This window comes from Pyxicephalus adspersus, chromosome 7, assembly GCF_032062135.1.
Source record: "Pyxicephalus adspersus chromosome 7, UCB_Pads_2.0, whole genome shotgun sequence".
NCBI classification, from domain to species: domain Eukaryota; kingdom Metazoa; phylum Chordata; class Amphibia; order Anura; family Pyxicephalidae; genus Pyxicephalus; species Pyxicephalus adspersus.
Genome location: NC_092864.1, coordinates 16,640,307 through 16,656,266, shown reverse-complemented (window position 1 = coordinate 16,656,266; position 15,960 = coordinate 16,640,307). Strand labels below are relative to the sequence as shown.

Here is a 15,960-nt window from a genome sequence, read left to right as displayed (position 1 = left end):
ATGGAACCTTTTCTGGGTTAAGACTCAACATCAGACAAACAGCTGAATACACATACACATACATTAATTGGAGAGCTACAAGAAAAGAGCCAGCTTGTTAACCTGAGTTTCATTCAAGCTCTACAACCCGGCCACCTCCCTGCCATTGGCTGTGAAGAAACCTTCACCATGAAGGACATACAACATTATACTTCTATCTCGTATCAGAGTTTAAAGGTGATGCTTCTTCTTCTGTAAAAGAGGTAGCTTCAACCTCACCTGCTGTAAAATGTTGCAACCCTGCTTCATCTAAGAATCAGTGCAATGGTGTAGGTGACTAAGCAACTAGTGAGATGCCAGCCACTGGGAACCGCATGCTATTCATGCTGCCAGTCTGAACATAGCCCAAGAAAATTAATGCCCAAGTTCTAGCAACTGCGTGCTATTATTTGCATGGGTACTAGGTACTCCCAAATCAGGAATTGCATCAATATCTACAAATGTCCCACGTGAAGGCTGAGCCTACCAGAAAAAAGTGATGTCAAAATGATGTTGTGGTGAGTGATAGCTATGTTCACTTTTAAAAGGATGGACTGCTTTATACATGCCCTGCAATGATGTCCTTTGAATCAAAGTAAATGTTTATCTTAAAAAAATCTATAAAGAGTAGCCTTACATAGATTACATTTCTGTTCCATCTAAGATACAGGGTTTTTTCCCTGTAGATTGGCTGGTTAGACTCAATCACTGCATACTGAAAGGAATAGGGGAAGGTTTCATGCTTACCTTTACCTGGGGGAATGGACCATGTTTGGTGTGTTATTAGCCCTAAATGGACTGAGTGGCACATTCTCTTTAATGACTACTGTTCTGTACTTGCACTGAATGTACTCAGTTCTTCAAATATCAAGTTCGATTTTGTTATTGGGTATTTCATTTTGCAGAGCATTTCCCCATGTCCTAGGTTCTATCACATTTCCAAGATGTATAGACATGCATCACCCCGGACTTGGAGATGATTGAGACAGCTTACTCTACATAGTGCAGCGTGCTCAGTTTTCCTCCACCATGCCAAAGTCATCTCGTTGAAGCACGTATCCCACCGCTCTGCCATATTCAGACCTTCGGCTAACTTTCACCGCCCCCCCATCTAGCACTGCACACGTGCACACGTTGCACATTTGAAATTAACTCATGTTTCAAGATTTTAATCCCACCATCATCAGTTGCCTAGATGGACAGAATTGAAAGATCTGCTTTTAGTATCACCTGTCGCTGCTTTTCCCAATGGTCACTAATCCATGTGCACGGGGTTAAGCCATGAGAACTCGGGCTGCAAATTTTTTCTGATCTGTCTGTATCTGGGGATTTAACCCAGTCAATCCCCGAAGCCCCTTAACAGCTCCTGAGGCGCCATTCATTCTGCAAGGTCTGAGCACATTTTTTCGACACACGGGTTTAAACAGCAGGAGAGGCAGACACAAGCAGTATTCAGGGCCTCCATTGGTTAGAGATTCTGACCCTAATAAGCAGATAACTGCCAGTTCCTAGGAACTGCACAGACAATCCTCACTGGAAATGTCTTGGTGGGGACTGAGAAGGAAATCCACAGAGGTCGAATATCAGGTCAAGCTAATAAAAAATGTTGATATTGGAAAAAGCGATGATATTATCTCTCGTGCTGTTGTTTATGTAGCAAGAACAATAACAAAATATACTAGTACTTGAAAGTGTATGCATTGTATTGTATTCAGTGTGTCAATGTGATCTCGTTCTCTGCACATTTATTTGTATTATAAACTTATCCTGGCTACAGAATATTTACTACATGTGACCTAACACAACCCTACGTAATCAGTGCATATAATCTGATAAGGTTCTATATATTTATTTATCTGTATATTTTTACCTTTTTACTACACAACATTATTTTGGTAATTATTCTTATTGTTTCAAATCTAAATCCAGGTACCAACTAAAGGTTAGAAATTAAAGCACTGTTTCTCAGCCGTAATTCCTCAAGTGGTAGCTAGGGGTTCCTTGAGCAATGATCAATTTGCACCTCTTGGGTCAGTTACCACTGACACCAATGATCTTTTTGACTATCTGTAAGGGTGATATTCTTTTCACTAGCCAGCAATGTAACATTTATTCTTCCTTCCTATCACCATGCATTTTATAATGTGGATATACTCTTGAGCTGTGGATACAGTAATTATAGTAGGGAATCCCTGAAGACTTTAAAATTATGTCAAGGGTTCCCCCATGTTAAAAGTTTGATAATCACTGCATTAGATTGTATAAAAATAAAAAATCCAAGGAAATTGTATTAAAAAATAGGGCAGTCTAAACTAATATATAAACAATCCATTTCAGGGTATAGTGGCTAGTCTTAGGCAACTGACACAATGTGGTTATTACAATCTTATTAGTTTCTCCTACGGCAGGATTGATGAAACCATTTTGTTTTCCTCTTTACAGGGAAGAATGGGAATGGCTTCAGACGTTGGCCAGCGTAGATGAACCAATCACCAGCGAGCAGGACTCAGAAAGCTGCCAAAATCTATTACTGCAGGAACTTAGGAAGGCTGTAAAAGATCTAATGGGTCAACTCAACATTCCTCTTGAAGAGGTAACTTTACCTGCAAGGAAGTCAGTTGAAAAAAGTTAAGAATATTTTAAACCCTGTTATCTTATATACATTCATTTAGGCTGATGATTTACATACTGGTGGGTTGTAATTTACCTTTGTCAGCATGAGCGTAAAACACATTAGAAGGAGGTTTGAACTCAATTTTCAGTAATGTTTTACTAGTGGGACTGCTTTCAGAATGTAATTTCGGTTTCTTCTATGTTAAGATTGCATTATGGGGTTTGGGTTCTGAGAAACCACATATATCTGGTCCATAAGGGAAGATTTTCAGAAGAGTTCAATTTTTAAACAAATTCTGCAAACTATGTGTTATTGAATCTTTGGGAACAAAATCAAAGTCAGAGCCACATGTTCAAGCTGGGAGTGGAGAGGCAAAAAGAGGCTAGAAACGATATCTAGAAATTGAGGGCAATCCAGTAGTGTATGGACCCAGTGTAGGTAAACCATAAGTACAGTATTCCACCAGCATCATTCAGTGACAGCAACAAGGAGGGCCCAGGCAGGTATGGTCAGTCCAGAACCATTTATCATACACATGAACATATTTTAAAAATATGAGATACCCAGGTCTACAGGACAAGCATGCAAATCATCAAGGTAAGGAAGCTCAGGTTTAGTTACCAAATGCAAAGAAAATTCTTACTCAATATTTTGTACTGTTCCATGCAGGCTAAAGATTTCCGTCTCTACAGTCAAGAGGTTCTGGAGTTTGGAGGTCAGGTCTCTTTTTTGTTATTGTTACCTCCATCAGATGACGTGTGCACAGCTCCTGGCCAGAACAACCCCTATACTCCTTACTCAGGATTCCTTACACTGCCCCTGCAAATTTTTGAGCTAGGTAAGTCCATCCTTATGCTCTTTCTTTGGTTACCTCCCTATGAACGGCTATATGGTAGGGCAGCCATGGCAATAGGGCATAACGGTGCCAGGAATAAGCAAAGTGCTTTTGCTTATTGAGCTGCTGAGGAACAATTTGCTTGAAGATAAAAAAACAAAATTAAACATTAAAAACAAACTATACTGTGGGATCATTAAAAAAAAAAAAAACTATACGTGGGATCTTTAGATAACTCTTGCAGGCATTGTTATTAAAGTTCATGCAATGACAAAGAGTGCACAGATTTAAACTGGGAGGTAGGAGTGCCAGGAAAGAAAAATTTGATTGACTACAGCAATAATGGGCACAATATTGCAAACTGAAGCAAGCATCAGGTGTAAATGTTATTGTCTGGTGTTGATTTGCTACTTTAGGGCATGGGCAGCTTGTGGTTATCCAGCCTTATGATTTTGTCATTGTATCAAGGTATGCTTGAAGTGAACGTGCGGTCATCTATCTGTAAGTTAAAGTCTAAGCAGAAATGGATCATTTACTGTGACAATGATCCAAATTTTACCAAAGAATGCCTGAAGATGAGGAAATGAAGAGTTATGAAATGTTTCAGGAGTTGTAAAATGGACAGTTCATGTAAAGAAACCCGCAGATCCCTTTTTCTCCAGTCTATGGCCTCTTTTAGATGTTGACAATTTGATATTTTAAAACCTAAACTGCAGACACAAACACCTCTCCAGCCTATACGTGGGACTAGAGATGTCGTGCTGTTTGGTGGCACTGCATGTTCCAAACAGACAACACATAAAAATTCAGAACAAAAAGCACAATCCATTAACAGGGGGCCTGAAAACAAAATTTTCTTAATTGAAAAAATGTACAAACTCAATCATCCAAATCCCATTTCAAGTAAAATTATACTGTACTTTTTAATAAAGTCAAAGGATTTATAACAAACATTTTGTGGTTGTTGGCATTCATAATATGTTATAGCTTAATGTTAAAATAACAAACATGTGCAGCTTTTTTTTCACAGAACTTCTTTATTGTTCTTCTATTACTGCATATTTGAGCTGCATTTTTCTTTTCTCTATACAGATCACTTTTTTACATATGATCGTGAATTTATCAGTCAGTATTGTCAGTTATCTGCCATGTTGGAGCTGGAGTCTCTACTGTCACAGCAGAGTCTTCGGGAGGCCTTCTCTGACACCGAACTTACAACTGCAAAGCAGCGCCATCAGCAAGTGCAAGACTTTATACAGGTAATATACAGAAAGTTTTGTACATCACCTAGAAATAGTGAAAAGGTTTACATTGAACAGTGTTTGAAGCCAGAGTATGGCACCTATGTCAGCCTGGTTGGTAGTGAACCCATGAGACAGAACCAACCTCTTTATTGTCCTCTGTGTTCACTTGGTTTGTAAACAAATCCAGCCTCCCTGATGTACTTTAAGTTTGTTTGGTGGTGAATGCCTGGCACAAACTCCACCTCCCTGCTTCCTTCTAGTGTTCGCTGGCCAAGCTTTATCATGGTTTAATGAAGAATAAAAGTGAGTACAACCATGCTGGCTCTGCATTCTCTAGAGGTTGGAATACGAATTTCAAATACAATTGTATATATATAGGCAGCACATTAAGTACCTATTACATAGTTGCCTTTTAAACACTTATTTCAAATCCCAACCTAGCGCTCAGTTAAATACAACACAATTCCAAATTCAACATAAAGGGCCTTTTTTTATTAAAGCTCTTCAAGGCTGGAGAGGATACATTTTCATCAGTGAAACTAAGTGATCCAGCAAACCTGGAATGTATCTGGTCCAGGATTAAAAACATTTGCTAACAAATAGCAAATGATTTTAAGAAATCCATTGCAGGGTTGCTCAGCAAATCTCATGCTCCATATTAATTGGAGAGCTGTAGCTTTGACCCATTATGAGTTGTGTCTAACCTATGTAATACATACAGAGATCAAGAGTCCTTCTCTGCACCACACTGGTAGGGGACAGGCTTTTCTACACTGCCTGTAGCTGCTTTGCAAAGACAACAAACTGTAAGACTTTGCACACCTTTTGTTTTATTGCATCTGGAATCCATTTAACTGATTTAAGTTGAATGTTCAATGGGCTTTAAATAAAAGTACACTTATCCTTCAATAAATCATCCTCATTGTGACTAATAAGCCAAATAATCTGTTAAATATCCAAAAAATGTTTTGTAGCTAGACTTTTTTTTTTATTGGCGCTGTGGCTGAATCCCTCTCATTGAAAACTGCAGTGTCTGGGGGAAGACATGTGCGCGACACAAATGGAAGAAAATTTGGCTCAGTTATACAGATAAAATATTTTTTGTTTTTTTTATGTTACTTGTGTATCTTATAGTAACTTGATATGCTACTTGTTTAGGCTGTCATACTGAAACCTTTAGTTGTACTTTAAACAACAGTTGTGAATTAAGTCAAAAAGTGGTTCTGAGAGGGATCCATAAAGTTTAATTATAGGGATGTCACAATCTGATAAATAAAAATATTATCTCATTCATTCTTGGCTTTGAAATACAACACTAAAGAGCATTATGCAATACCTATTATGATACATAAGGTGGTCTGTACATATAATTATATAAATAGGCCTGTCTGCGTTGTCTATACATTTCATAACATTTGTCAGTCCATGGTCAGCGTGTAATATTCCATCATATCCCAGTTTATCAGACATCAGCCTGGCCACAGGTGCCATTAATTCTAACACTGTGATTTTACAAGCCGCACGAGATACACAGTTCAGATTACAAGATTCTTTTGTGTGTTTCTTAATGATTGTTAGTTAGAACAAGCCAAGGGTGTTTTGCCCACATTCCCAAACAGCACTTTTGCGGCCCTGCTGGAAAGTAATAGCAAAGCAATCCCCTATGATTAAGACAAGTTTGCTGGCACACAGCGGGTATGCAGAAGGGGATTTAATAAATGCTTTGATAACTGTGTAAGTGCATGGCTGCACCAGCCAACAGGATAAAGACTGGGAGACCTTTCTACCACTAATACAGACCTGACATTGCCAAGTCCCACAGAGGAAGTCGGGGAGATACGCTGTGTATGAAGGCGTGTGTACTGATTCTGCTGGAGCAGACGTCTCCATGCCATTTATTTATCATGGCAGTGTGTCCAGTGGCTAATGGGGCTATTGGTTGGAAGGCAATTGCAGGAGTCGTCTGGTCTGACCAGGCCGTGCTCCTGCGGAGTTGAGTCTGCAGTTTTTGTTCTTCTGCTTTTTTTTTTTGCCTTTGATATATTGGATTACAGAAAAGCATTTTTTCCCTTTAGGGCTGGAAACGGAAACATTTAACATTTGTTTTGTTTTGCAAGATACTCCAAAAATATAGTATTTTCAGCAAAGCTACAATTAATCCTTGGATGAACATAGTTTTTTTGTTCTATGGTCTATATCTTCTAAACCCTTATGATGAGATTGTTTTGAAAGTAGAGTTAGTTTAATCATCAGTATAGTGCCAATAAACTTCACAGATATTTACCAAAGACACGGGTCATTTACAGTGGTTACCACCAAAGGAGCTGACAGTCTCACACAATAACCTTATTTATAGACACATACTGAAAGTTTTAGGCTGGAAGTAAATTGAAGTTGGTATAAACACTAACTGAATATTATTTACTTTGCTACTTTGTTCCATCTCTAACAGCTGATTCCTTGCAGCCTCTTTGCAGCCCCTAGCTATGTACTTGATTTTTAGCAATAGTTGCATGGAATTTATTAGAGTGGGTTTCTTAATAGTGACAGTGGTGAACCATGCCAAGGTAGTTTGTGCTGAAATTGCCACTTGTCTTCATCAGAAGCCACTGTGATAGGGTGAAAGTATAGGAGCACAATTAGGGGACAGAGCCTTGCCTTACAACAGGACATGCTTGAACAATGGCCATCGTTGCAGGATCTCAAGATATTATTTTATTAAAAACTGCAAAATTAAGGATGTTTCAAATGTCTCCACACCAATAATGTCCATGGTGGTACTTGAACCATGGGCTCAGTGCAGAAATGATATTTTCACTATATTGGTTTTACTACATCACTAAAGTTTAACTTATGATAACAGGATCACTGTTAAGGCGACTTTTCGGTCATAGCTTATGGTAAGTGTACTAGTAAAGCTGAACTCCAGACAGACAGATAAATACAAAGGTTTATATATGGGAGAACTTTTACCTGCAACATGATTTATATTTCTTTTATTTACTCAACTATAGATATATACTATATATATATATATATTACTCAACAATACAAAAATAAAAGCAGCAGACTGATGACCTCATCACTCATGTCACTTTGCTCTATCTTGCTATCAGCATCATCATTGTTAGCTTTGGAGCACTGAAGCACATATGTTTGTCTCCTTTGTACTGAATCTCCCTTATTCAGGTTGTACTTTCTTTCTGAGGATGCTCTATAAGATTTTAATTATAAAGTGGAACACTAAAATCATCTTCCCACAATGCGTATGAGTGTTGTTTGTCCATTCCTCTGGTATTCATATCGTTCCCCTTTAATCCACATACAGCAAATGGAGGAGATCTGGAGAGAAATGCGCTGGATGATGGATGCCCTCCAACATGCCAGGTACAAACAGCCGTCATGTGCTGTGCCACTCACCTGGTTCCTCAATGTGGCTGGAGACATTCTACTGAAGGAGAAACCTCAGTCCAACTCATCTCATTTGGACTACTTCCCATCTCCAACCCCCTCACCTGAAACCAACAGGAAACTTAACAACGGTGAGTGAAGTGAAATAGGGTCTATAGAGGAAGTTCATTGATTACCATGAGATTATGTTTACTGTTCCATCACTGTTACCATTGATAGATAGACAACTAGGAGTTTTTGACCTCACATGTAGAACAGTCAACGTGACAGAACATATATTGTATATTTTATATGGTGGAGAGCAAAGAAGTCTTCAGCAGTTGAATTCAGGTTGTAACAAATGACGAAAGCTAAGTACATGCTATCAATTAATGTCGCCTGAAACAATTACCAGGGATCATTTCGGGAGACAGTTCAGTAAGTATTTTGGTACAGACAGACTCCTTGGCTTCTGTTACATAGAGAAAGGAGGGAGGAATAGAAGCGGGAGGCGCCCCGCTGTGGGGACAACAATAGAATTTACAGAGGCATTGGTGGTTAATGATCAAACATTGTGGATCTAGCATGTGCCTCCTGCATGAATGATCTTTTCGGGTGATGAAAATAGGGCATATGTGATGGGCCAAAAAACTATGGTTCTAAATAATCAGTGGGCCACTGGAACATACAGGAAGTCACTTTCAAGCCATGTCTTACTACTCAAAATCAAGAGCAAAAGTTTTTGTTCCTTATTTTAGGATAGTGAGAAGAACTGTGCAAATCATTGCTCTATGTTTAAGAGGCACCTGTTCACCCAGATCCACTTATAAATCTAAATTTAAAAAGCCATTTAAGCTATTTTCATATTACAGTTAATAGTTGGATTTTGTACCCAAGTGTATACTTAAGTTGCTAAAACACTGCATACATGAAGATCTGATTTTGTCCTGATTTTTTGCACCTACAGATCTCCTGGCAGCTCAATATTCTGACAATGAACTGTTGGATGTGAAGTTTGCAAACCAGTCTTCCCCTCTTCTAGATTCGCATGGCATATCCGACGAAGAGGGCTCATCTGAAGTCTTCCTCGCTACGGACAGTGATTATGATTCCAGCAGAGCCCAGAGTCCAAAGGAGTTAGATCTGGTTTACCCCTCAGGTCAGGACTGTAGCAGGAGAAACATCCGTAGCTTCAGAGATGGGACGCCTGATGTACTTCAAACACATGAGCCCAAAGTAATGACTCAGGAAGATGACCGCCCACAGCAGCTTTATGACAGTGACTTTGTGCTTCCCAGCCGCCAGATTGAACTTTTACGAATTACAGAGAAGCGGCAAGCCTACTGCGTTCGTACCAGCAGCTTGGACTTCCCAAAACAGCCTTACAAGGCATCGCGGAAGTCCTGCCCAGGTTCTGTAGATAGTTCTCCAACAGAGTCAAAGCCTACAGGTTATCGCGGTATCCGAGGGCTGAGGACAAGCACTTCTTTTAGCCCAGACCATGATCAGCCATGTGAAAGCTCACGGCGGATTCATCGCACTCACTCTGTTGAGTGGATACATGATTTCCAAGAGCCTTTGGAACCAAGAACTGTAGCAGGTCAAGGGAAAAAGAACAACTCTGTAACTCTAAGGATATATCCACAATATGACACTGGTCTATCTAAAGAAATGAGTGTTAAGGTACTGTAGAATGGGGCTGTGTTTGTCCTAATCATTTCCTCTACACAGCATGGACATGTACATTGGTAGAGGGGTTATCAGCCTAACAGAAACACAGACCATTATTTCTTTGCACTGCCTAACAATAAGCACACACACCTAACACTTCACCCTAGCTTACAGCCAGCTGTCTGACGATGGTTTCTGGGCTGGCTTCCTAGCACATCGCATTGGGGGTGTGATGTGCTAGGAAGTATATCATGTTGATGAATAAATGTCTTAAGGCACTCATGTGCAAAAAAATCTTTTCATTTCAACACCTCTCAACCTTTTTTTGCCTGAACATTTTTCTTTAGTACTTCAAATAGAAGTTTGAAATGTCAAAGTGAGGTTAAAACAATGGTAAAAGTAGACAGCCATAGACAAAAAATACAAAATATGGTAAAACTGCAAAAAAGGAAAAAAACTTTTGTATCTTTTCTCTCCTAAATTTAAAGAAATATGCCTAGTTTGCTACTTGGGTACACTGGGGGTAGGTTTGATGTGATCTTATTGCTTATTCAATGTCCAGCCGGTTTTTTATAAGCCTGGAACCAGCCATGGTGGTGCACGAAAGGCATGATACATTGGTCTGGTTTGTCTTGGCACTAGTCCACAATGAAAACTAGTGTAAAATACATACCTCCTAACACCTAACTTTACCACACCTTTAGGCTTTGAGCCCTAAAACTTAAACTCCAGCTAAAATGTTTTATGGTTTTGGAAAGACTTCTGTTTGTGTCACCAGTGGGGAGATCTCTTCTCACTTCCTGTCCCTGTGACATAAAGACAAAATATATGGAAATTATCTGTCATCCTGGCATAAAGGGGGAACCTGGAACCTGGAGGTGCCAATTTTAACATATCAGTAGCTTATGGTTATAAAAAATACAGTTTATAAAGGACGCAGTACCTATTGAGGCTGCTCCTTTCTATGAGGTACTTCTACACATTGGTACACATTGGTAGTTCTACTTTTTTTGTTATGAGCAAACACTAAAATTAAAAGATTTTACATTTTTTGGTCTTTGGTTTGGCTCTCTCATTAGGTTCTAACCTTTCCACATTTTACTGGAAAAGTTTTTTTTTTTGCAATCTGTTTACTTACTTAAGTAAGTAGTTTTGTCAAGTTCATATTGCTGTGCATGACCAGTTTAGAGAGGTCCCTGAAATATTTCCATCACACACCAGACCAAAATTTGACCTTGACAACTGGGTTCTGTCGCACTCTTGACAGGCCATTCACTAATATGACGTCTGCCCTGATTGTAATACCTGCGCAAGCCGATGTCACTGAGTTAATAACAAACCCCCCCTTAGATGACAGGGTTCAGCCTTGGTGATTGCCTGCTCATTCCCAAAGGCTGCATCCTGGGAGAGAAAGAGGAGATCACATGCACCCCCAAACCTAGAAGTACAGGGTATTCTGAGAGCTCCAACACACAGGAGCGGGGTATCAGGGAAGTAACACTGAGCCAAGTTATGACTGTAGGAAATTTACTATTCAAGCACACTGGGTTTTGGGTTCCTTGCATGATCTGGAAAATGAGGTGATATACTCCCTACACGCTGGTGGTAGTCTACATGCCAAGCCTTTCCAGATTTACCCAAGAAGTATATTTAGAAATTGAGATTTAAAATGTGATAGAAGGCTGTTAATTATAAACTATTTTCAATAATTCCCTTCAATGTGAGAGAAGAATGCCCGGGCATTCCATTTACCGAAACATGTTCCAGTGCCATGGATTTCATAAGATTTTTTAAAGCAGGACCCTGTTTATTCTTCCCCTAAAGAAAAGTAGTCAAGCACAGCCAGCTTGGTCAGGAATGGCGGTAGAAACTGTTGTAATATCCTAAAAGATTGTCTTTGTTAGAATTCACACTCCATGTGCTCCTCGTAGCAGGTTAATAAAAAGATGCGTGTGGCTCTTTCATTTTAAGAATTCTGTAGTCCAAAATAGGAAATATGATAAAAAAAATGTTTTTGTCAAAAACAAAGTGTACAAAAGCATTTAAAAAAGCAAAACCAAAGTATATAAAATCCTTTAAAACCAGCCCTTTCTTTCTTTTTATTCTTATGTGAACACAGTTGCACATTACAAGCAAGACACAGGCCCAGGAAGTTGTAAAGCTGGTGGTCCTTCAGATGAATGAGATCTCCAGAAGCATGCTGGGAGGTACAGAAGGCTACTGCTATGCTGAAGACCAGCTAGACCACTTTGCACTGGTTTTCACTTCAGAAAACAATATGGAACAGTGGCTGGCTGATGATTTTCAACTTTTCTCACTCCAGAACGTATGGAACAAGGGTCACTTCTCTGTCCGGATCCAAGAAACTTCACCTTTACATTTTCAGTATGGTCCTGCTACAACGGTATAAGTTTACAACCTGGAGGTTGCTCAAACCAGTCAACCTTCCGAAGGACTGTCAGCTCAAATTCAATGCTTCCTTCACTCAATAAAGCATTTTCCTTGTCCAGAAGTGTGGCCCCTGGTTGGAAATAGGTTTTACGATTCTTTTCTTTCTTGTCAACCAAAGACTTATCTTCCTGAGAGTGAAAGAATTTTGACTGGCACATAAGAAAATATCTTTTACCACAACTTCTTCACTGGAAAGGAATCTGGAAAAAGTATTTTTAGAACAACAACATAAAACATACCACTTACACCAAAACGAAGCAATACATATTCCTCCCCCTACCCCCCTCCACCCTTTTCAACAAAACATTTGGGTTTTATTGATGTGTAAGCCACAAAGACTGAATGGGACATTGGATGCCTGTCCGCCTGTATGTATCCAGAGCAAAAGAACAAACAGATAATAACCACAAGAAATTATTTCTTTTTTTATGAAAAAAATATTGTTTATTGTGCTTGTTTTATTGTATCCTGGGAAAAAAAAATATTTTGTTGCACAATTGTTCCTAAAGCGAAGTGTTTTCTTAAAAAAAACAAACAAAAAATGTAAAAAATTTGAGTGCGAGGAAAACCTGGTACTCTGTGTTGACTACTCTCCCTTGTATGCTTACATTTTAAAGAAAAACGCCTCTCATTAATAGATTTTTGTTCATTGCCATGACCTCCGTGCCACAGCCAAGTTTCCTCTATCTCCGTTTTCAGTGGTTGTGAATTGGCCTTGCGTATGTTAAAAAACCGCATGTTCTCAAGTACGCCTCTGTTACTCAATGGGTATATTGAAATTTTGTGGTCCACAGTTCAGATTGGTGGTGCTTCCGTGAGAATATCAATGAACTCACTCGTCGAGGCTGTACCAGTCCACGTTCAAACATAAGCAAATTGGCTTTTGAATTATTTGTTGAAAAATGTTTGAAGTGTTCTATAATTATGCATTTATCTTGTTACTCTTCATTCTTATCGCTGGCACCCATCCTCAACTCTGCCATTTTCCTATTCCTCTCTATTCAATTTTTTTGTTGTCTCTAAATGAGCCAGACGATAACAAACAAAACATATCAGTTGCGGTTTTTATTTCTGTAAAAATAAAGACACCACACAGTGTTGAACAAAAGTATAAAGCCCTGGTGCTATTATTGTACAGATATTAAACATTTTGTCAATATCAAAAAAGTTGTGTGGTTTTGAAGAAGGTTTCTGAAAATCTATTAGTAATTATTATTGTGTATTTATTGAGTGCTGACTTATTACACAGCGCATGCAAAATCAATATTTAGGCCAATAACTGTCCCTCAGAGGTGCTTAAAATACTATGTCCCTGCCAAAGTCTAAAGTCATTTTTAGGGGTGGAAGCAAACTAACCCCCAGTATGTCTTTGGGATGTGGAACGAAACTGCAGTGTCTACAGGAACCCCACACAGACACAAGACTAGAGTTAGACTAGCAAAACAAATCAGACATAAAAATTGTTCAATCTATGGACCTGATTTATGAAAGCTCTCCAAGACTGGAGAAGATAGACTATCATAAGAGAATCTGGGTCATCCAGCAAACCTGTGTCCTCCATGATAATCTATCTTCTCTAGTATTGGAGAGCCTTAATAAATCAGGGTCATTATGTCTATTCTCAAATATAGTCATGAGCTATGAGTTTTAAGTGGCAAGCATCAAAAATTACATTGATCCACAAATATTCTGGGCTTACCCTAAATTGGGCAAGAAGTTTTGCACCCTGTGAATGCCCTCTAATCTTTCTGGTTATGAAGTGGCTTTTGGCTTGGGCATCTTGTAGATGCCAGGAAAGAAGACTATTGTTGTGTCAAAGCTCAAACAACTTGGAGGGGATTCCAAGTGGTACCAGCAATTAAAGCCAAAGTTTTGAGTTTGTTGCTTGTTACGTTTATACTTATACTGAGCTAATACCTCAGTATAAGGAAGAATTTTGTTGATAATTATATATATTACTGTGTGTTTTAGTGCAAAATGATTGTTTTTTCTAAGTGACTTCTCATAGCTTGAGAAGAAAATGATAATTAATATTTTTTAGTTTATTTTCAGATACCTTTACTATACGTGGTGTGTTTGTCACACATTTTGAATGAGTACTCCGTAGTATGACAATCAGTGTAACGTGGCCTTGGGGACCTTAGAGAATGAGAATTTACAGGTATGTTCTGTCTGAAACTCTATTCTGATCTAGCTTCAGGCTTAAACAGGAACTCTTGGGACACACAACCTTTCAAGTTTAGGTTATAGAAGCAGGCAGAACATCAGATTATTCTGGAAACCAAAACACACACTTGGCACTACCGTTATATAGTCACACATGTAAACCCTAAATGTAGGTTTTCTTTATTTTAGTACATTTTTACCAATGTTTATTCCCTAAAAGTTTTTTTCTTAGTTCATACTTCAAGACACACATAATTAATCTCGTGATCAATCTCATGGTGTATTTTGGCCTAGTTTTAGCCCTAAAGAAGTTTAGATTATAGGAGGGGATGGGTGAGCTTCATGCTCCAGACAGTACTAATGTCAGGTTATCTCTGGAAACACACACTTGGCACTCTTCTGACCATGACCATGAGTAGAAAACCAAAAATAGAATTTTTACATCTACCAGATTTTATTTTGGAGCAAAAATTACAGTTTACCAAACTTTTTTCTCCAAGATTTATTTTCCAGCGATGAATATAATTCCAAAGGCAAGTTGCATTAGAAGAATACATATAAAGGAGTTCATCACTTTCTGCAATATTGTTCATTTCATCAGTCTTCCAGATAAAAACAGCAAGGGACATACAAATGACAGTTTATCTCTTGATATGTTCAAACAGCATCAGCGGCCAAGTAATTGGCTATTTGCTCAGCAACTTACATTCTTCAAAAGTGAAGGATAATTGACATAACAATGCTATTTCTATGCTTCAATGGGCACATTACACATTTCATCCAGGATCTCTGTTGCTGGAATAATACAGCAGAGATTTAGATCACTTTAATTGCATCTAAGTAACTAAGCCTTTATTTACTTTCATCTGAGTGTATTTCAAAACAATGACATGCTAGTGGTTATTAACTCAGATGTCTGATTGCTTTTATTAGATTGCACGTAACAGTCTATTAGCCACCTACAACACAGAAATAACACATTATTAATAGTACCATACAGCAGAAGTCTATTATTACTAGTTCCGGACTCAAGTTCATTAAGTTCCATGACAAAGAGCAGTTTGTACAGGGCAACAAGTTCTCTACATACAGCTTTAAGCCAGAAGGACAGTCACAATTATAACACTTTATGGGATTATGGATTAGTAATGTCCTTAATACAGTAACATGAACTTTTTTGCTATGCATGTGTCCCCTGTGCAGAAAATCAAGAGCTTCTTTTGCAGTTATCTTTAAAGGTACAAGTTCCAGGGTTGCCACCAGACTGTTATGGGAGAACCTGGGTGATCCATCAAACCTAGAATGGATTTCTTAAAAATCATTTGCTATTAGTTGCTAATCCTTGTCCAAATCTATTCAGGTTTTTTGGATCATTCAGGTTCTCACATGGTAGTCTATCTTTTCCAGCCTTGGAGGGCTTTAATAAATCAGGCTCAATATGTCCAACAGTTTATGAACAACTGACCTTCGCACCTACAATATATGGCCAAAACTTTGCCAGCAACCCTCCCAATGTTTGACTCGAAATGTTTCAATTGAAGGCATACAAAGACAATTTAGACAACTGTCTA

General features: G+C 38.6%; 1 protein-coding gene across 2 annotated transcripts in view; it reads left to right on the top strand.

The window, feature by feature from the left end:
- The window catches only part of LOC140335197 (ankyrin repeat and fibronectin type-III domain-containing protein 1-like), a 176,027-nt gene extending 162,637 nt beyond the window's left edge, over positions 1-13,390 (top strand). For both annotated transcript variants that reach the window (XM_072417648.1, XM_072417649.1), the window contains 6 exons: positions 2,461-2,611; positions 3,302-3,470; positions 4,560-4,726; positions 8,040-8,253; positions 9,069-9,784; positions 11,892-13,390. In XM_072417648.1, coding sequence (XP_072273749.1) covers positions 2,461-2,611; positions 3,302-3,470; positions 4,560-4,726; positions 8,040-8,253; positions 9,069-9,784; positions 11,892-12,182 — 1,708 coding nt within the window. In that variant the 3' untranslated portion in view covers positions 12,183-13,390. The remainder of the gene's footprint in view (positions 1-2,460; positions 2,612-3,301; positions 3,471-4,559; positions 4,727-8,039; positions 8,254-9,068; positions 9,785-11,891) is intronic.
- The last annotated feature ends 2,570 nt before the right edge of the window (positions 13,391-15,960 follow it).